The 21,056-nt window shown below is 46.8% G+C and overlaps 1 protein-coding gene across 1 annotated transcript; it reads right to left on the reverse strand.

Moving 5' to 3' along the window:
- Positions 1–1,001: 1,001 nt before the first annotated feature.
- Positions 1,002–20,358, reverse strand: NUBP1 (NUBP iron-sulfur cluster assembly factor 1, cytosolic). Its single transcript, XM_074941180.1, has 10 exons — positions 20,254–20,358; positions 14,653–14,786; positions 11,492–11,560; positions 10,345–10,377; positions 9,456–9,546; positions 7,322–7,476; positions 4,509–4,619; positions 2,818–2,920; positions 1,853–1,936; positions 1,002–1,240 (listed from the first exon to the last, which is right to left on the reverse strand). The coding sequence occupies exons 2-10, from the start codon at positions 14,761–14,763 to the stop codon at positions 1,176–1,178; spliced, it is 822 nt and encodes a 273-aa protein (XP_074797281.1). The 5' UTR covers positions 14,764–14,786; positions 20,254–20,358; the 3' UTR covers positions 1,002–1,175.
- Between the last annotated feature and the right edge of the window lie 698 nt (positions 20,359–21,056).

A 21,056-nucleotide genomic window follows, 5' to 3' on the forward strand; every position in this document is an offset into this window, starting at 1 on the left:
TCTGTGATATTCATACTATATAGATCAGGAAGCATAATTTCAGAAGTGTAATATAAAAGGCAACTGCAGTTCTCCTACAGAATGTGCTCCTCATTTCTCAGAGTTTGGGATGTTTAACCACTGGACAAGTCAGAAGCCTTGTTAACACTCAAGATGAGAATATCCTTCTTGAGTGAGTGCAGAGTAGAGTAGTTACCCATCCCCTTTTTCTTTCCTCCCTCTGGATAATTTCTGGCATGAAGGAGGGGGGTCTGGAATCAGAGATTGGGTGGAGGAGAGCAGAGGAAAGGCCCATTTGAGAGGGATTTCTGGCAACACAACACTTTATTACTTAGTGAATTAAACTCCTACGAATAAATTAAGCCTGAACACTGACTTATTTCCTTGCTATAAATCAAGTAGGCAGCAAGCTCCCTCAAGTCAACTCATTCTGTTCTGCAGCCACACAGTCAAGTTTGTACTGATTTTAGTTTGAAAGCAAATGCGGTTAATTTTCCCTTGACACTTGCCCTCTCATTTCTTGTATTACAAACAAGGAAATTAACGTTAACTTGTCTAAGGAAAAAAATTGGTTAGTAATTTGTTCCCACTAGGCTGACACTTATTTTTCTTTTCCCAGACACTGATCACAAAAGAAGAGACAATCCTAAATTTGAGTGTACTCTAAATATGGAACTCTACTAATCAAAGAAAAAGATGCCCAAGTGATCTTATCCAATGAAACACAGCATGGAAATGCACACTACAATTAATCCCCAAATAAAGGAGGCTTGAAAGTACTAATATTTTAAAATGAGACTCAGGTAAATGTTCCAATGAAAATATGTATTTAATGTACAAGAGTTTCTGAATAAAGTCTATGTGACCATCTTTGGAGATTAATTTCACTAACGACAAATACAAGATTTCAGGTATCACAAAATACTGCATTTAGATTTCACCTGTGAGGCACTAAGTGACTTATCTCTATAAACTTATAATAAAGCTTTGAGACATCAGGTGGACTAGCTGGTGTTCAAATATGATGGTGATCGCACACAACAAGAACAGAAAATTAAAGCAAGGACATTAACTTTAAAATTATTTATTTGCAATACAGAAAAGGAGTATAAGTCTTTACATTCTGCCTGTCAATTCATGACACAATCGTTGCTTTCCTATAGTTAACTGCACATTTATTCCATTCCTTGGTTAGATAATTTTTCTTGTGAGTGTTGTAGGCCACAATATTCTTGAATCCCTGCAAAGAGGCAAAAAACAAGGTAGTAGTGAACTTATGTATGGTCAATCACTGCATGGATCTATTGCCTGCTGTGGGCATAAGTCACAAAATTTTGTCTATCATATTACCCTCACTTATATTTGAAACGGTTTAAAGAATTTTAGACCCATTTTTCTTCTGCTATTTGAATACTTTCTGCATTTTGTACATTTGCTCTTCCAGAAGTGTCAGAGTGACATATTCAAAACTTCACTCACTGGTAAGCTGCCAAATTCCATTTAAGAAATGCCTGCTCGTAGAAAATTAGCAAAACTATTTTATTTTGTTAGTAAGAGTACATGATGTATTTGCTGGAACTCAATGAAGGTCAAAATAAGCCATAGAAGACACACTTATTTTAGTTACCTGGAGTTAAATAGCTATCCTTTTAACAGAATTTAATTGTTTAAAATATAATATATATATAAAATGAAGTCATTCTTGAGACAAGTAAAGAGATAACAAATGGTGCGATTTCATGATTCTTATACTGTACATTCTGCCAAAATTACACCTCCATAACATGTTTAAGAAACTAATTGCTCAGACAAGTAATTCACACATCAGCCTTTTTTAACATGACATACTTACTTTGGATGATATTCCTGTAAGATGAAGTAGCTGGGGACTCAGGTATTTCAGAGAAAAAAGATTGGCCTTCATCACAACTTTTCCCTAAAAAAGAAAAAAAATAAGCTAAAAACCTTGTGATGCAGAAAAACAAAACAAAAAAAACCTGCCTGAAAATTACCTCCCCAAAACTGCTGTACCAGTCCAGTGAACCAAGCAAGGGCTTATGTTCTTCCTGTGTCGGTAACACATGAATGAAGCATGGTAGCTATTGTCTTATAGACAGCTATTAGAACTAAGTAGCAGAACAATGTCGTTTTTCAGACTGAGGTCCTCGGCTTTCCTAGATTTAGATGTCTCTGTACATGTCCTGTCTATACCATCCTTCCATCTAGACGGGATGCTGTTCCTTAATTCCATGGAAAAGTAGCACCAAGATGGCCTTGCTTTACACCCAATACTGTGTAGATTGGTGTACATGATCTACTCGTAACGTGGTATTTTACATACTAGCTCTTTTCTTTTAGTATATCTAATTATCCACTGGAAAAAACCTAACTAAATTCATACAACTAGCATTTTTTCAGTTGTTATAGAAGCTCTAACTATACCAAAACTTGATGTTACAAGATTTTATACTTCCTTGTGGTATGGTTACAGCCAGTATGCAACGGTAAGTGAGCAGTTTTTGAAAAAAATGGCACACACAAGATGAATCATGTTACTAAAGGTGAACGGCTGACATGATTACTATTTAAACCTAAGCAGGAAGTTCCCTCATCATTTTACTCATTTCAGACCAAACCATATTATCACCATTCCACAAACTACATTTACAGGAATTTTCATTCTAAAAAAGTCAGCTATTGGACACTGTGTTTATCGCAGTGAATAAGTCTAAACCTTAGTTGATATGCCAAAAATGACCCTGAAGTAATGGCAAGCACAGTGTTGCTGTTTATTATTATGTAATTTGCCAAGCTTACCTATTTGAGGCTCTAGAGGCACTTTCCCCAGGAGAGAAATATTTAAATTTTGGCACATCTTCTCTGCTCCTCCAGTTGTTGGAGGAAAGATTTGAGATTCAATCTGTAATGTTAAAAAAAAAAAAGGACTAGTATTACAAGACATCTCCACAAAAGATCATTTTGAGAACTACAGTTCTTCAGTTTTGTTGCGGTATTTTCAAAACATCACTAATTGAAATCCCAGTTAAAACAGGACCACACATTGTGGGCTTCTGATGGCTATGTATGGTAGTTTCCTGGCATACTATCACTGCACATTAGAGTTCTACACAGTTAAAACATCTGACCTAAGCTTTCACACAAATCATTTCTGCCCATTAAGAGCATTGTAGGGGGCAAATATAAATCACAAGTACCATTTCTAATACATTTGTCCTCTATTCGTCTAGTTTACGTTACTATTCCTCCAAGACATTTATTGTGGTATATACACAATCCTAATTTTAAAACTGTGGGTTAGAATTTAAATTTACAAGAGCGAGGGATTTGAAAGCAGACAGTGTGGCCAGACAAAAGCTGTCAATATTCTTTAATTCTGACCTGCAGAAACCTAATTCTTTCCAAGACCTCGGACTCGTGAGCAGAGACTGACAATTATGTCTGACTTTTCCAAGAACTCATATTGCTTTGAGAATGTGTTCAAATGGGTAACAGGTTGATGCCAAGGAACTCACCTGAAACCCATGGACCCACATTCCCAAGACAAGCTGATCGTGCATTAGTCTGCATGTTTGGATGGTCGTTACCATCCTTTAGTTCTCTCTCTAACTGGGTTAGTAACATGTAATTTGTCATCTTGTTCCCGTCCTAGCCCAATCCTCAGACTCCATGGTTATCATGGCTGGCACATACAATCCAGCATGGGACTGTTTCTAGAAAATGATTACGGTACACAGTGTAGCAACCCCCCATTCCATAATGCTCCCAGTTTGTACTTTCATGTGTTGAAAATGCCCGGAAAGTTCTGAAGCAAAAGCAGCATGTGTAGCTCACTTATGTAACAGGGGGATCAGGAGTTCAACATCGAAAGGAAATTGTTAGTAATGTAGAAACATCTCAATGTTTGCATACGCTTTTAGAAGCGAAAGTAAACAAGAAGGGAGGCTGCAGTAGTGCTTGAACACACAGCACTTCAGAAGTTTCCTACATCACAGGAGCTGCAACATCCCACATCAGCTATTCAGAGATGCCAGCCGGTGGCTCCTCTTAATAGGAGCATTTAAGACAGAGTTGTTAAACACTGCCACAAGTACTCCTTTTCTTTTTACAGGTCTTAAAGTAGGTCTATTATTCAAATATAGATGTCTAACAATGTAGCATCCTGCTGTGTAGCTGAAGCCTCCATTTCAAAATTGCTATTTTTATCCAATGTTCTGGCTCCTAAAAGAACCTACAAAACTAATCCTTGGCCTCAGGAATGCACCTTTCATAACTATCTAAGGACAACAGTTCCTGTATAAGAGAGCTTGATACTGTTTCCACCAACAGAAACAGGATTTTTTTTTTTTTATTCAGGAGATCAAGCAAGTTTGTGCCATGATAAGTAAATCCTCTCTCTTCCCTCATGGTCACCACAAAACATACATACATTTGGACTGCATATATTAAGACGAGTAAAAATATTAGCAATAAGTTTTAGATAGTCTTACCTTACATTTTGGGCATACAAAGCCACTCATATTTTCAACAACACCTATGATTGGCAGCTTCACCTTATGACAAAAGTTGATCTCCTTTCGAACATCCTGAAGTGATATTTCCTATCAAAAGCAAGTGTTATTTTGTCAGTCCACATACACTGGACTTTTTCCATCTATGGGTTTTCCCTACAAAGCAAACTTGCCTAGCACAGAAATCTTTCAAGCAACTGTTACAATCTTGCTGACTTCTCTTCACATTCTGAGCATGTTTTCCACCAGCAGATTAAACAAATAACCTATTATCTGATTTACTCAATTAAGGTATCTTCTGTCTTGAGACTGACCAAAGATTATCAAGCTATTTAGATCTTTATTCAACCAATTTAGCTTCCAAGACCTTTAAATCTGTCCAACAATTCTGGCATGGGATCAACCATCTTTATGCATATCGCCTGCATTAATGTCATATCTTCAGTGAAAAGTATTCTTTAAATAGAATGGATTATGCGAATATTACTTTTGCATCTACTGTTAGTTCACAGAAAGACACCAAAAAACTAATCTGATGAAGGTATTGAGGAAGATGTGCAGGAACGGGTTTACTCACTCTTTCCAAAATCAATTCTAACACCACTCCCTAACCCTCACCCTTCTCATAAACATGCCTACATAACATAGGAATGGCTCTACTGGATCAGATCAAAGGTCCATCTAGTCCAGTATCCTGTCTTCCAACAGTGGCCAGTGCCAGGTGCCCCAGAGGGTATCAACAGAACAGGGATCCATCCCCTGTCACTCATTCCCAGCTTCTGGCAAACAGGCTAGGGACACCATCCCTGCCCATCCTGGCTAACAGCCATTGATAGACCTATCCTCCATGAATTTATCTAGTTCTTTTTTGAACCCTGTTATGGTCTTCACCTTCACAACATCCTCTGGCAAGGAGTTCCACAGGTTGACTGTGTGTTGTGTGAAAGAATACTTCCTTTTATTTGTTTTAAACCTGCTGCCTATTAATTTCATTTGGTGACCCCTAGTTCTTGTGTTATGAGTAGTAGTAAACAACACTTCCTTATCTACTTTCTCCACACCAGTCATGATTTTACAGAGCTCTATCATCTCCTCTTAGCCGTCTCTTTTCCAAGCTGAAAAGTCCCAGTCTTATTAATCTCTCCTCATATGGAAGCTGTTCCATTCCCCTAATCATTTTTGTTGCCCTTTTCTGAACTTTTTCCAATTCCCATATATCGTTTTTGAGATGGGGCGACCACATCTGCATACAGTATTCAAGATGTGGGCGTCCCATGGACTTATATAGAAGCAGCATGATATTTTCTGTCCTATTTTCTAGCCCCTTCTTAATTATTCCCAGCATTCAGTTTGCCTTTTTGACAGCTGCTGCACATTGAGTGGATGTTTTCAGAGAACGATCCACAATGACTCCAAGATCTCTTTCTTGAGTGGTAACAGCTCATTCAGACCCCATCATTTTTGATGTATAGTTGAGATTAAGCTTCCCTATGTGCATTACTTTGTATTTATCAACATTCAATTTCATCTGCCATTTTGCTGCCCAGTCACCCAGTTTTGAGAGATCCCTTTATAGCTCTTCACAGTATGCCTGGGACTTATCTTGAGTAATTTTGTATCGTCTGCAAATTTTGCCACCTCACTGTTTACCCCTTTTTCCAGATAATTTATGAATATGTTGAATAGGACTGGTCCCAGTACAGACCCCTGTGGGACACCACTATTTACCTCTCTCCATTCTGAAAACTGACCATTTTTACTACCCTTTGTTTCCTATCTTTTAACCAGTTACCAATCCATGAGAGCACCTTCTCTCTTATCCCGTGGTTGCTTACTTTGCATAAGAGCCTTTGGTGAGGGACCTTGTCAAGGGTTTTCTGAAAATCTAAGAACACTATATCCACTGGATCCCCTTGGTCCACATGCTTGTTAACCCCTTCAAAGAATTATAGTAGATTGGTGTGGCATGATTTCCCTTTACTAAAACCACGTTTGACCTCATTTCCTTCCACTTCCTCCTACACGTCCCTTGCATTCTGCTCACTACTCCCTACTTAGTGTTCCACTTGTTTCCTGCCACTTGTGCCTTTGGACATTTTCTTGTTGATCCTACTCCTGGAAAACTGTGCCTCTTCCTGCATAATTGGCCTCTTCTGCCCCTCCTTCAAATTGCCCACTGAGAACGTACTTCTGATTTAGCTAGACTTCTGCCACTAATCTCAGCACTGGTACCTGACTCGAAACAAAAAGCCCTCTCCCGCCCCAAAAACCCCCCCACTATACACATCCTAAGAAGGAAAAGTATACTAACCCAGAGGTTCTACTGTCCATAAATCAATCAATACATAAATAAAAGCTCACCATGATTCCCCCCACCCCAACATCACTAGTATCTTCCTGCTGTCTAATATTATCATTCCTTACTTCCCTCCTAGCACCATCTGTAAGTCAACAGTATTGCAAGTTCACAGTCCTTTGCCTTCAGGAAGTCTCCAACATGCCACAGAGCTGTAAACAAGTTCCACAGTGTCATTTAAATGAGAAAATTATCTGATCTCTACGGATCAGCATCCAATAATTTGGTTGTGATGAATGGATCATGCTGGGCATGGATCCCAAATGGCAGGAAGAAGACTCTGAAGCCAACTGGCAGACTTAAATCATCTCCTTCCATGGAGAGACATTCCTTTGTGCCTACATGCTATAGTTGATTGACGAGGTCATTTCTGTAAAGTTAATAAGTGTTCCAAAGCAAAGATTTGATTTAACATTTGTAGCAGTACGTCTCTTACCTGAGGAGTAGTGATTATAACTGCTCCATCTATGTGTGAGGAACTTAGATACTGCACAACAGATAAATGTTCATCTGAAGTACCTGGAGGTGTATCCACAATAAGGTAGTCAATTTCACCCCAATCCACATCACGAAGAAATTGTTTGATCATTCCTAAAAACAGATGCAAGATGAACAACAAATTTGAAATTTAGAAACATACAAGCTAGAAAATAGCAAGTGTGCAGTTTCCTCAATCTCCAGCGTAAACTTAAAGGGGCCAAAAGCTTGAGTGAGACAGTCAGAATTTGGTCTGTTGTTCAAAAAGTCTGAAAGGCACTTTAAGAATCTATTCTGTGCTAAAAGATTACCCAAAATATGACTGCAGCCACACTCAAAGCATGGGTCTATTTTGCAAGGAGAGTATGTAAAATGGCACCTTCTCACTCAAAATATCTGCTCTGTCTGACTTCAGCGAATGTATATTTTTACTCCTGTTAAGAGAACAGTGCAGAGCCAACACAGATGAGTGAGGTGGATTCTATTAATTCACATGTATTGGAATTATTTGGCAAGTTCCAATCAGTTACATCTGTAAAACTCCATCTATGGCAAGCAATAAAAGAGGTCACTGAAGCCATAATTTTTGCTGTCAGAAGTTTCATTACTGATAGCGATGCTATAAAGTAAAAAGAACAGGAGGACTTGTGGCACCTTAGAGACTAACAAATTTATTTGAGCATAAGCTTTCGTGAGTTGCAGCTCACTTCATCGGAAGCATTCAGTGGAAAATACAGTGGGGAGATTTATATACACAGAGAACATGAAACAATGGGTGTTACCATACACACTGTAACCAGAGTGATCAGAGTGTAACAAAAGTGATGAGAGCTTTTCCCCCCTGCTCTCCTGATGGTAATAGCTCACCTTACCTGATCACTCTCGTTACAGTGTGTATGGTAACACCCATTGTTTCATCTTCTCTGTGTATATAAATCTTCCCACTGTATTTTCCACTGAATGCATCCGATGACGTGAGCTGCAGCTCATGAAAGCTTATGCTCAAATAAATTTGTGAGTCTCTAAGGTGCCACAAGTCCTCCTTTTCTTTTTGTGGATACAGACTAACACGGCTGCTACTCTGAAACCTGTCGCTATAAAAGTAAAGAATTCAGTTTTACTCTCAGATCCCGTCTTTTCAGCTGATCATTTTAAATATAGAAGGTTTTGGATAAACAATCCTGGATCCTTACAATACCAATACAGAATCACTGTTTCAGAAAGATCTGCACCTTAAGTTCTACTTCCAGAGCATTCTACTCAAATTTCTTTATATTTTTAACGTATGCACTGTCAAACTAGAATTGAGTGTTATCAATAAAAAGTTAGGTACATTCTATTTCAGAAAATTTAAGCAAAAAGCAATGGGATGAGGGACCGAAAGGGCTAAAACTAAGTAATTTAGAATCTACAGTAACATGGAAATCACATGTTAAGGTCTGAAAAAAGAATAAGCCATTTTATTACATAAATTCATCAGCAAAACTGGCTCAAAAGAATATTATTGTTTATTTCCATAACCAAATAGTCTACTTCCAGTCTTCTTTTATGCACAAAAGGATAGTAAAACAAACAGTATACATTTAAAAGGTTGAATTAACAACCAGATAAGACAGTTTTGCTACCTACATTCATTTACAAAAAAAACCCTGAACATCAGGTAGCTTGGAAATTATGATGTTGAATATTGAGATTTCTTTCAGATATGCAATCAATTTAGGAATCTTTTTTAAAACATGATCAATATTCATGCCTATTTAGAAAGTTCAACAGACCCGTGTTAACACAGAGCAATAAACTATAGATATAAATTCTGCCCAAGTGTGAAAAAAGTATCAAATGTACATGTTAATCAGTAGTATGCATGCAATGATATTTTATCAAATATAGACTCCTTAGTTTCCATCTAGACAGTCTAAACTAAGTTGTTCTGATTATGTTAGAAAGCTCAGTTCAATATACGATAGCGTTTCCTTTCAGTCTAGGATGGTTAAGAATAACGGCTTTGCCAACAAACGAAGTTTTATACGGAAAAAGGAAGCACTGTCTAAATTTCAATAATCAACAACAGTGAAAATACTTGAGATACAGACCATTTTTTTTGGGTCCTCTCCAGATAACAGCATCATCAGGACCACTGAGCAAGAACCCCACAGACATGACACACAAGTTTTCTTCAACATACTAGAAAAGAGGAAGCATACTATTAAAACAGCCCAGAAAGAAATTTACTTTACCAAAATAATATCCTTACCAGTTCTTAAAAGATTTTAATGGATCAAAACATAGTTTAAGAAAATGGATGTTTGAAAAAATGAAGTGTCCTTACTTTTCCTCCATCAGTCAAAGGCTGCATGATTTCTGCACAACAGTCAGTAATCTGACTATATTCACATTTTAAAGAGCCTTTTACAAACTGATAATGCCAATTACTGCAATAACTTCACAGAATCACTACTGAGAAGGCATGTGGCGAAAATGACTTCCCTTTCTCTCTCAGCATCAGAAAAATATTTGTGTGGTGGCATGTACAAAAATTTGAACAAAATCTGAAATATTTCCATGCATTTTGTTAAGAACATCACCTCTTATTCCTTGGGATTTAATTATCTGCAGTGTTGTTATAACTGGAAGTGAAGTATTGTGCAAGTGCACGAGAACCAAAAATAATTGAAACTGACTAGTCTATTTTCATTGTCCAAACCAAAATAAGTGCAAAGGGAAACAGCTGAAAAGGCGAAACTTTACTTTGTTTTAAAATGTTCAGTTATAATAACCCACTGTGATGTTAATAACAGAAGGAATTTTTTTTAAAGCTATGCTGTTTAACCTGTAGTGCATCTTTAAGAAGCAGGACTTCTGTATATGGGAAAAAAAAAGAGTGGGTAGGAGGGAGAAAATAGTTCTAGTTTCTCTCTGGAATAGGCCCCCCTAAACTGTTTTCTTTTTTAAAAAAGAAAAGAAAAAACCTCACTAACTTACCACCGGAGACCATCCAGAACCACTCTGGTGAACCTGAGGATAAAAGCAATGTTTTAAAAACCCATATATGCAGTATATACACAATGTATGTGAAATATAAGCTACACTGTAATGATACATTTCAAACCAGATGCCAAGAAATATGCTAACTGTATTGAAAGAGTCAAATGGCCATATAAGAAACTGCAAAAAGGCAGAGTTACTGAATTAGTCAGCAAACATCGAATTCTGTTGATGTTGATCAAATGGCTGTTGCAGCAAACATGCTGCCTAACAATTTGCAATATAGCCCTCATTCCCTTGCTGCAGAAAAGTTAACCTTGAAGGACACCACTCTGAGAAATATTTGAAGGAAAGAGAGCGTCAGATGCTGCTAGCCACTGCCTGTAAGTACAGGGATACCTGCTAAAAGTTTGCTACGTAGTACAAAACCAGAAAGGGGACTGGCAACCAACTCCAGAGAAACACAAGATAATACTTCCTTATGTCAATGGCATTACTTTCCTATTAATGTGTCAGCCTGATCATATATAAATGTCTTAGAGGCTGCTAGTCACATGGCAAAGGCGGTTCAAATATCCTTCTAATACAAACAGTACCTACCATAACCTATAAGCAATGTTTAAAAGTAAATTCCCTGTTCAGAATGTTAAGTATCTTTCTTCTCCTATGCCAGTTAGCTAGTCTTTAACAAAGGTGAACCTTGCTAACACCAATGGTGTACATGATTAGTACCAACACACGGTGTGCACCTCTACTTCTCAGAAATTGAAAAACAGCTATAATAAGGCTGCAGATCACTAAAACTTCAGAATTTTGTACAAAGTGATGATTCTGCAGTATTATAGTCTTCAAAAGCAATAAAGTTTATTTTATGTTGTGTTATCCTGGCATTAACTGTTTACTTGAAACGTGCAACTCACTTGTACAAGCTAGCCAACCTGTACTGAATTTGGAGGGGCTCTGCTTGCTTTTTATTATGTAAGCATTTCTACACATATTCCCCAAGAAGTTATTCTTAAACAAGCCCTAAATATACAAAAAAAACAAAAAAGCAAATTAAGTCAAGCAGAGCACCCAATAAATAACCTATTAGGCCACTTGAGACAAGTTGCTCTTACTGTTTATAAAACAAAAACAATCATACCTGTTCTCCCTCTATACCCATTATTTTAGGGATTGATGGTCCACAAATATCTATGTCCAGCAGAGCAACCTAAGAAAAAAAAAGTTGGAAATAAGCGCACACAGTTGTTTACATGATATAAATTAGAAGCAAACACTAAAATGAGTTGAAATTTGGAGAGTGTTTAGCTCAGATTAATAATGGGAAATGAAGCATTCTGACATTAGCCATTCTCACTTTTAGTCTATTGCAATATTCCCTCCAAAAAAGACATGCCCCCTGCAATCCAGTTAAAAACCTCACAAACCAACCAGAAAGACTTCTAAGCACATGTATTTTCATTCTTTAAGCCCCTTTCTTTAAAGGGACACGAAGTTGCATTTGGGCACGCAGCTAGCACCCACCAGCTCTCAGAGCTTTATAGCTGCTGAGCACACTCAGTTCTTGCACCAAATGCCACCTGCCTTCTAAGCAAGTGATGGAAGTTACAAACTCCATAGCCCACACAAATGTAGAGCTGTAGAAGAGCTAAGAACAAATGTTCTATAACAGGTTGGCCAGCTAGTGAGCCAAAACAGGTTGCATATGCAATTACATTTAACTTTCACCATCCGAGAATTTCACTATGAGCCCCTCTCTAGACTGAGCATTAATCCTTCAATTTTATTCTTAGTTTGCCTACAAAGACTATATTGCTTAGTCAAAAGGGCTATATAGCCACCTTAAAAGAGGTACTGAACAACAAAATGATTGGTAGTATCCTCCCAGAAGTTTGAAACCCTGTCTTTGTCTGTTTTAATCATTTACATCTAACAAATTCCACCCCCAGCTCCTCCCCACCCTCAACCCCTCTCGCTTAAGAGGCACAAATGTAACATGATCGTCACACAATTCCTGTTGATCTTTATGTATGGTAACACAGCTCTGGGACCTGGGCGTAACTCACGCTCCCTCTAGTGACTGGTATATAAATTATACAGAAACAGTTTCTGTATTTGTGTATGTATTTAATGTCTCAGTAACAGAGTGGTGGATTTATAAAAGGATTTAGAACCTAGATGGCACTCCCCACGCATGTAATCTTGAGTATCAGAAATTATTGGATAATACTACAAACTGCACAGACTACCTTCAAACTGATATAATCATAGAATATCAGGGTTGGAAGGGACCTCAGGAGGCCATCTAGTCCAACCCTCCGCTCAAAGCAGGACCAATCCCCAACTAAATCATCCCAGCTAGGGCTTTGTCAAGCCTGACCTTAAAAACTTCTAAGGAAGGAGATTCCACCACCTCCCTAGGTAACGCATTCCAGTGTTTCACCACCCTCCTAGTGAAAAAGTTTTTCCTAATATCCAATCTAAACCTCCCCCACTGCAACTTGAGACCATTACTCCTCATTCTGTCATCTGCTACTACTGAGAACAGTCTAGATCCACCCTCTTTGGAACCCCCTTTCAGGTAGTTGAAAGCAGCTATCAGATGTAATTAGAATGCATCCGTCAATGGCTGATAGTGAAAACATATGAACCAAAATAAAATTTTAAGCAACTGCATTGTATGGTTGAAAAGAAGATCTAATAACTTTTAGTGCATTTTCTTAGGGGGAAAATTACCAATGTTCCGAATTTATACTGTTGCTTATGAAGACTCACCTTGTCAGGCCTCAGCAAACCTAGTTTTAGTTGCACGGAGGCAACGTCAGAGACAGGTAATTTAATTTACATTGGGAAAGTGCAGACTGAACTAACTTATTTAGTAGAATGAAGGCCAAACTGTCCACATAGTCACAGATTTCACTTGCCAACAGGCAAGCAGCATACGATAATATTTCACTTAGTTGTTACACATTGTGATTTGTCTAATGTGTCACAAAATAAAGTAACTTATTTCTCGTTTTTTTTTTTATTTCTTTAACATGCCTGAAACACTGATTGTATATGTCAAACAATATTCTGTAGAAACCTGTTCCATATAGATATCAGTTGTGCCACATCAAGGAAAAGGGAAATGAGAGTTGATTACAATATGAAGTGTTTGTGAAAGATTTGTCTTTCTGAATGAAGTAATACTGCATGTGGAAACTTACAAGCATGGAAAAGGATTTAAAAGCTATTAAAGGAAAGTTCTTTCCTGAAAAACAGAAGCGGATTTCATAGCATTAACTGCAAGCCTATTGAGAGAGATTTTACAAAAAAAAAGTTCGTAAAAATAAAATTCTATCAGTACTAAGCACATAGCACACATGTTCAAGATGATGTTACTGAACCTATTTGCTCTATGTGTTGCAGAAAATTTCTCTTTGTGCATACTGACAAAGACAACTTTTTACTGTTATCACTATTGGAGAATCCAGACAGCATTAGAAGAGTTAGCTACATTCTAGACTACCTCATGTATGAACAACACAAATGTCTAAGCTCATATTTAAGAAAATATTGTTTATGGTGACTGAGGAAGTAGGAAGCCAAGAAGAGCTACACACCACATAACCTGACATTGAGTCTGTTGGCAGTCAAGCTTACAAGTCAGCACAAGACTCTTAACAGATTTGATAATGGAAGCTACTGGGGAAGAATGGCACACGCCATTTTTATAGTTATTTCTGTGATCTTAACTGCACTTGAAACCACCAATGAAATTTTAAAGTTTTCTCCTGTGTATGTCAGGTTGTTTTTTTTTTTTGTTTGTTTGTTTTTTTTAAAAGATGCATGTTAATAGCTTTCACTTTTCTGGGGTGGGAAGGAAGGTATAGGAGCAAAATAAAGCCTCCTTCTAACTCACAGAACCCCTGAGAACAACTAACAGGCACATGGAAAGACAACCACATGCCTGAGCTACGTTTACCTTCTCCCCACAGTGCCCAGGTAAGTGCAATATAAATCTAGAGCATTTCTTTTATTCATCTACTAACCACCAAGCTACTGGACTTTGACAACAGTAATGAAAATCAAGTACAATACCATAAGAACCATCTGTAACTCTAGTTTTAGGTTGTCTGATAGGTAACAAAAGTCTGGTATATAATTTTTAGCATTCTAAAAAAAGTGATGTAGTCTTTTCCCTTACCACCTTCAACGTGTTAAAGTGAAGTTTCAATCAGATATTCCTGTCTATATTTTTACCCCAAGCTGTAGTCTCTGTATAGCCATACAAAGACCTACAGGAGAGGGGTTTCTCACCTGTTTAGTCTCGTCCTCTGCTAAGCCATGAGCCAAGTGGGCGCTGAAAGTGCTCTTGCCGACTCCTCCTTTCCCAGACAAAACTAGGATTTTGTGCTTCACAATTTTCATTTTCTCCTTTATTTCTTCTATAGCTGCAAAGGCAAAGGCGTTCCCAAGAGTTTGCGCCACGAGCGTAAGGGACAGCACACCAGAAACCCTCAGACTCAGCCTAGGCCCCCCGCCACCTGAAAGGGCTGCGGGCCAGTTTCAATTCTTCTCCCCATTCACCACCCGCTGTTGCCTCCCCATGCACCCCACCCCCACCCCTAAGACACATGCTCAATGCGCTCCCCAGACCCCCCCCAATAGCTACCCCTCCCCCATTCACCCCACCCCCCTCCTCCCCAAGAGACACGCTCAATGCGCTCCCCAGACCCCCCAATAGCTACCCCTCCCCCATGCACCCCACCCCCAAGAGAGACACTCAATGCGCTCCCCAGACCCCCCCCAATAGCTACCCCTCCCCTCCCCATGCACCCCACCCCCTCCTCCCCCAAGAGAAACGCTCAATGCGCTCCCCAGACCCCCCCAATAACTACCCCTCCCCTCCTCTCCGCATTCACCCCACCCCCCTCCTCCCCCAAGAGACACGCTCAATGCGCTCCCCAGACCCCCCCAATAACTACCCCTCCCCTCCTCCCCCCATGCACCCCACCTTCCTCCTCCTCAAGAGACACGCTCAATGCGCTCCCCAGAGCCCCCCCAATAGCTACCCCTCCCCTCCTCTCCCCATGCACCCCACCCCCTCCTCCCCCAAGAGACACGCTCAATGCGCTCCCCAGACCCCCCCCCAATAGCGACCCCTCCCCTCCTCTCCCCATGCACCCCACCCCCCTCCTCCCCAGAGACACGCTCAATGCGCTCCCCAGACCCCCCCAATAGCGACCCCTCCCCCATTCACCCCACCCCCTCCTCCCCAGAGACACGCTCAATGCACTCCCCAGACCCCCCAATAGCGACCCCTCCCCCCCAGAGACACGCTCAATGCGCTCCCCAGACCCCCCAATAGCTACCCCTCCCCCATGCACCCCACCCCCCTCCTCCCCAGAGACACGCTCAATGCGCTCCCCAGACCCCCCCAATAGCGACCCCTCCCCCATTCACCCCACCCCCCTCCTCCCCAGAGACACCTCAATGCGCTCCCCAGACCCCCCCAATAGCGACCCCTCCCCCATGCACCCCACCCCCCTCCTCCCCAGAGACACGCTCAATGCGCTCCCCAGACCCCCCCCAATAGCGACCCCTCCCCCATGCACCCCACCCCCCTCCTCCCCAGAGACATGCTCAATGCGCTCCCCAGACCCCCCAATAGCTACCCCTCCTCTCCTCTCCCCATGCACCCCACCCCCTCCCCCCAGAGACACGCTCAATGCGCTCCCCAGACCCCCCCAATAGCGACCCCTCCCCTCCTCATGCACCCCACCCCCTCCCCCCCAGAGACACGCTCAATGCGCTCCCCAGACCCCCCAATAGCGACCCCTCCCCATGCACCCCACCCCCCTCCTCCCCAAGAGACACGCTCAATGCACTCCCCAGACCCCCCAATAGCGACCCCTCCCCTCCTCTCCCCATGCACCCCACCCCCTCCCCCCCAGAGACACGCTCAATGCGCTCCCCAGACCCCCCAATAGCGACCCCTCCCCATGCACCCCACCCCCCCCCAAGAGACACACTCAATGCGCTCCCCAGACCCCCCAATAACTACCCCTCCCCATTCACCCCACCCCCCTCCCCCAAGAGACACGCTCAATGCGCTCCCCAGACCCCCCAATAACTACCCCTCCCCATTCACCCCACCCCCCTCCCCCAAGAGACACGCTCAATGCGCTCCCCAGACCCCCCAATAGCGACCCCTCCCCTCCTCTCCCCATTCACCCCACCCCCTCCTCCCCCAAGAGACACGCTCAATGCGCTCCCCAGACCCCCCCCAATAGCGACCCCTCCCCTCCTCTCCCCATGCACCCCACCCCCTCCCCCCCAGAGACACGCTCAATGCACTCCCCAGACCCCCCAATAACTACCCCTCCCCCATGCACCCCACCCCCCTCCCCCCCCAGAGACACGCTCAATGCGCTCCCCAGACCCCCCCAATAGCGACCCCTCCCCCATTCACCCCACCCCCCTCCCCCCCAGAGACACGCTCAATGCGCTCCCCAGACCCCCCAATAGCGACCCCTCCCCCATGCACCCCACCCCCCTCCTCCCCAGAGACACGCTCAATGCGCTCCCCAGACCCCCCCAATAGCGACCCCTCCCCCATTCACCCCACCCCCCTCCCCCGAGACACGCTCAATGCGCTCCCCAGACCCCCCCAATAGCGACCCCTCCCCCATTCACCCCACCCCCTCCCCCCCCAGAGACACGCTCAATGCGCTCCCCAGACCCCCCCAATAGCAACCCCTCCCCCATGCACCCCACCCCCCTCCTCCCCAGAGACACGCTCAATGCGCTCCCCAGACCCCCCAATAGCTACCCCTCCCCCATTCACCCCACCCCCTCCCCCCCAGAGACACGCTCAATGCGCTCCCCAGACCCCCCAATAGCGACCCCTCCCCCATTCACCCCACCCCCCTCCCCCAAGAGACACGCTCAATGCGCTCCCCAGACCCCCCCAATAGCTACCCCTCCCCCATTCACCCCACCCCCTCCCCCCAGAGACACGCTCAATGCGCTCCCCAGACCCCCCAATAGCTACCCCTCCCCCATTCACCCCACCCCCCTCCCCCCCAGAGACACGCTCAATGCGCTCCCCAGACCCCCCAATAGCGACCCCTCCCCCCCAGAGACACGCTCAATGCGCTCCCCAGACCCCCCAATAGCGACCCCTCCCCCATGCACCCCACCCCCTCCCCCCCAGAGACACGCTCAATGCGCTCCCCAGACCCCCCAATAGCTACCCCTCCCCCATGCACCCCACCCCCCTCCCCCCCAGAGACACCTCAATGCGCTCCCCAGACCCCCCAATAGCGACCCCTCCCCCATTCACCCCACCCCCTCCCCCCCCAGAGACACGCTCAATGCGCTCCCCAGACCCCCCCAATAGCGACCCCTCCCCCATTCACCCCACCCCCTCCCCCCCCAGAGACACGCTCAATGCGCTCCCCAGACCCCCCCAATAGCAACCCCTCCCCCATGCACCCCACCCCCCTCCTCCCCAGAGACACGCTCAATGCGCTCCCCAGACCCCCCAATAGCTACCCCTCCCCCATTCACCCCACCCCCTCCCCCCCAGAGACACGCTCAATGCGCTCCCCAGACCCCCCAATAGCGACCCCTCCCCCATTCACCCCACCCCCCTCCCCCAAGAGACACGCTCAATGCGCTCCCCAGACCCCCCCAATAGCTACCCCTCCCCCATTCACCCCACCCCCTCCCCCCAGAGACACGCTCAATGCGCTCCCCAGACCCCCCAATAGCTACCCCTCCCCCATTCACCCCACCCCCCTCCCCCCCAGAGACACGCTCAATGCGCTCCCCAGACCCCCCAATAGCGACCCCTCCCCCCCAGAGACACGCTCAATGCGCTCCCCAGACCCCCCAATAGCTACCCCTCCCCCATGCACCCCACCCCCCTCCCCCCCAGAGACACCTCAATGCGCTCCCCAGACCCCCCAATAGCGACCCCTCCCCCATTCACCCCACCCCCTCCCCCCCCAGAGACACGCTCAATGCGCTCCCCAGACCCCCCCAATAGCAACCCCTCCCCCATGCACCCCACCCCCCTCCTCCCCAGAGACACGCTCAATGCGCTCCCCAGACCCCCCAATAGCTACCCCTCCCCCATTCACCCCACCCCCCTCCCCCCAGAGACACGCTCAATGCGCTCCCCAGACCCCCCAATAGCGACCCCTCCCCCCCAGAGACACGCTCAATGCGCTCCCCAGACCCCCCAATAGCGACCCCTCCCCCATGCACCCCACCCCCTCCCCCCCAGAGACACGCTCAATGCGCTCCCCAGACCCCCCAATAGCGACCCCTCCCCCATGCACCCCACCCCCTCCCCCCCAGAGACACCTCAATGCGCTCCCCAGACCCCCCAATAGCGACCCCTCCCCCATTCACCCCACCCCCCTCCCCCCCAGAGACACGCTCAATGCGCTCCCCAGACCCCCCAATAGCGACCCCTCCCCCATGCACCCCACCCCCTCCCCCCCAGAGACACGCTCAATGCGCTCCCCAGACCCCCCAATAGCGACCCCTCCCCCATGCACCCCACCCCCTCCCCCCCAGAGACACGCTCAATGCGCTCCCCAGACCCCCCAATAGCGACCCCTCCCCCATGCACCCCACCCCCTCCCCCCAGAGACACCTCAATGCGCTCCCCAGACCCCCCAATAGCGACCCCTCCCCCATTCACCCCACCCCCCTCCCCCCCAGAGACACGCTCAATGCGCTCCCCAGACCCCCCAATAGCGACCCCTCCCCCATGCACCCCACCCCCTCCCCCCCAGAGACACGCTCAATGCGCTCCCCAGACCCCCCAATAGCGACCCCTCCCCCATGCACCCCACCCCCTCCCCCCCAGAGACACCTCAATGCGCTCCCCAGACCCCCCAATAGCGACCCCTCCCCCATTCACCCCACCCCCCTCCTCCCCAGAGACACGCTCAATGCGCTCCCCAGACCCCCCAATAGCGACCCCTCCCCCATGCACCCCACCCCCTCCCCCCCAGAGACACCTCAATGCGCTCCCCAGACCCCCCAATAGCGACCCCTCCCCCATTCACCCCACCCCCCTCCTCCCCAGAGACACGCTCAATGCGCTCCCCAGACCCCTCAATAGCGACCCCTCCCCCATGCACCCCACCCCCCTCCTCCCCAGAGACACCTCAATGCGCTCCCCAGACCCCCCAATAGCGACCCCTCCCCCATTCACCCCACCCCCCTCCTCCCCAGAGACACCTCAATGCGCTCCCCAGACCCCCCAATAGCGACCCCTCCCCCATTCACCCCACCCCCCTCCTCCCCAGAGACACGCTCAATGCGCTCCCCAGACCCCTCAATAGCGACCCCTCCCCCATGCACCCCACCCCCTCCCCCCCAGAGACACGCTCAATGCGCTCCCCAGACCCCCCAATAGCGACCCCTCCCCCATTCACCCCACCCCCCTCCTCCCCAGAGACACGCTCAATGCGCTCCCCAGACCCCCCAATAGCGACCCCTCCCCCCCAGAGACACGCTCAATGCGCTCCCCAGACCCCCCAATAGCGACCCCTCCCCCATTCACCCCACCCCCTCCCCCCCCAGAGACACGCTCAATGCGCTCCCCAGACCCCCCCAATAGCAACCCCTCCCCCATGCACCCCACCCCCCTCCTCCCCAGAGACACGCTCAATGCGCTCCCCAGACCCCCCAATAGCTACCCCTCCCCCATGCACCCCACCCCCTCCCCCCCAGAGACACGCTCAATGCGCTCCCCAGACCCCCCAATAGCGACCCCTCCCCCATTCACCCCACCCCCTCCCCCCCAGAGACACGCTCAATGCGCTCCCCAGACCCCCCAATAGCGACCCCTCCCCCGCAGAGACACGCTCCACGCGCCGCCCCCGCGCGGCTCACCGGGGTCCGAGGCGGCGGGGCCGCCGGCGGCGCACAGCCGCTGGTTGGGGCAGCCCTGGCAGGCGGCGGTTTTGCCGGCCTGGGCGCTGCTGGTGCCGGGGCAGCCTGCAAGGGAAGGCGAGAGAGCGGGCGGGGGCCCGGGTCAGGGGAGCCGAGACACCCCCGCGCCCCCCGCCCCCGGCCGGCCGGCCGGCGCCCAGCTCCCCTCACCGTGCGGCAGCGGCGCGGCCCCGGGCTCGGCCTCCGCCATCGCTCAGCCGCCGCCTCAGCGCCGCTTCCGGGCGGGGGCGGGGACCGTTGTGACGTCGCTGATCCGCGAGAGCACGTGCGGCTGGAGGGTCGCGCGACGCTCCCCTGTCACGTGGTTGGGCCGCTGCTGGCCGGGGAGCCGCCCCCTGCTGGCCTGTGCTGCTCCCCGGAGCCTCCTGCTCGCTGGCGGGGGGGCTGACGTCAGGGTGTCCCCTCCCCCACTCCTGGACCGGGGCGGGGGCAGCGGCTGCTGTCTCAACTGGCTGGTCTACTTAAAAGGGCAAGTCCTTACAGTGGGGCCTTCGTTTTTAAAGAGGCAATGCTCGGCTCTCTCTCTGACACCCATGGGGGGGGGTGTGTGTGTCTCACTCATGCACACACAGAGTGTGTCTTTGTCACTCTCACAGTGTGTGTCACTCATGCACACACACACACAGTGTGTCTTTGTCACACACACGGTGTGTGTCTCACGCACACGTTGCCGGCACAGAGTGCCCGAGGCAAGCCACAGTTGGGTTTGTTGTGTGTCTCTGCCATGCTGCGTCTCCTCCCTC

Source organism: Natator depressus, chromosome 28 (assembly GCF_965152275.1).
Source record: "Natator depressus isolate rNatDep1 chromosome 28, rNatDep2.hap1, whole genome shotgun sequence".
Lineage (NCBI taxonomy): Eukaryota > Metazoa > Chordata > Testudines > Cheloniidae > Natator > Natator depressus.

Excerpts from the sequence above, each read along its gene's own strand:
- NUBP1 (XM_074941180.1), bottom strand. The coding sequence starts at position 14,763 with ATGAAAATTGTGAAGCACAAAATCCTAGTTTTGTCTGGGAAAGGAGGA. Across the intron at positions 2,921-4,508 it reads TTGTATGCCCAAAATGTAAG|ATTGAATCTCAAATCTTTCC; the intron begins GTAAGACTATCT and ends TTAACATTACAG. Across the intron at positions 1,241-1,852 it reads TTACAGGAATATCATCCAAA|GGATTCAAGAATATTGTGGC; the intron begins GTAAGTATGTCA and ends GCCTCTTTGCAG.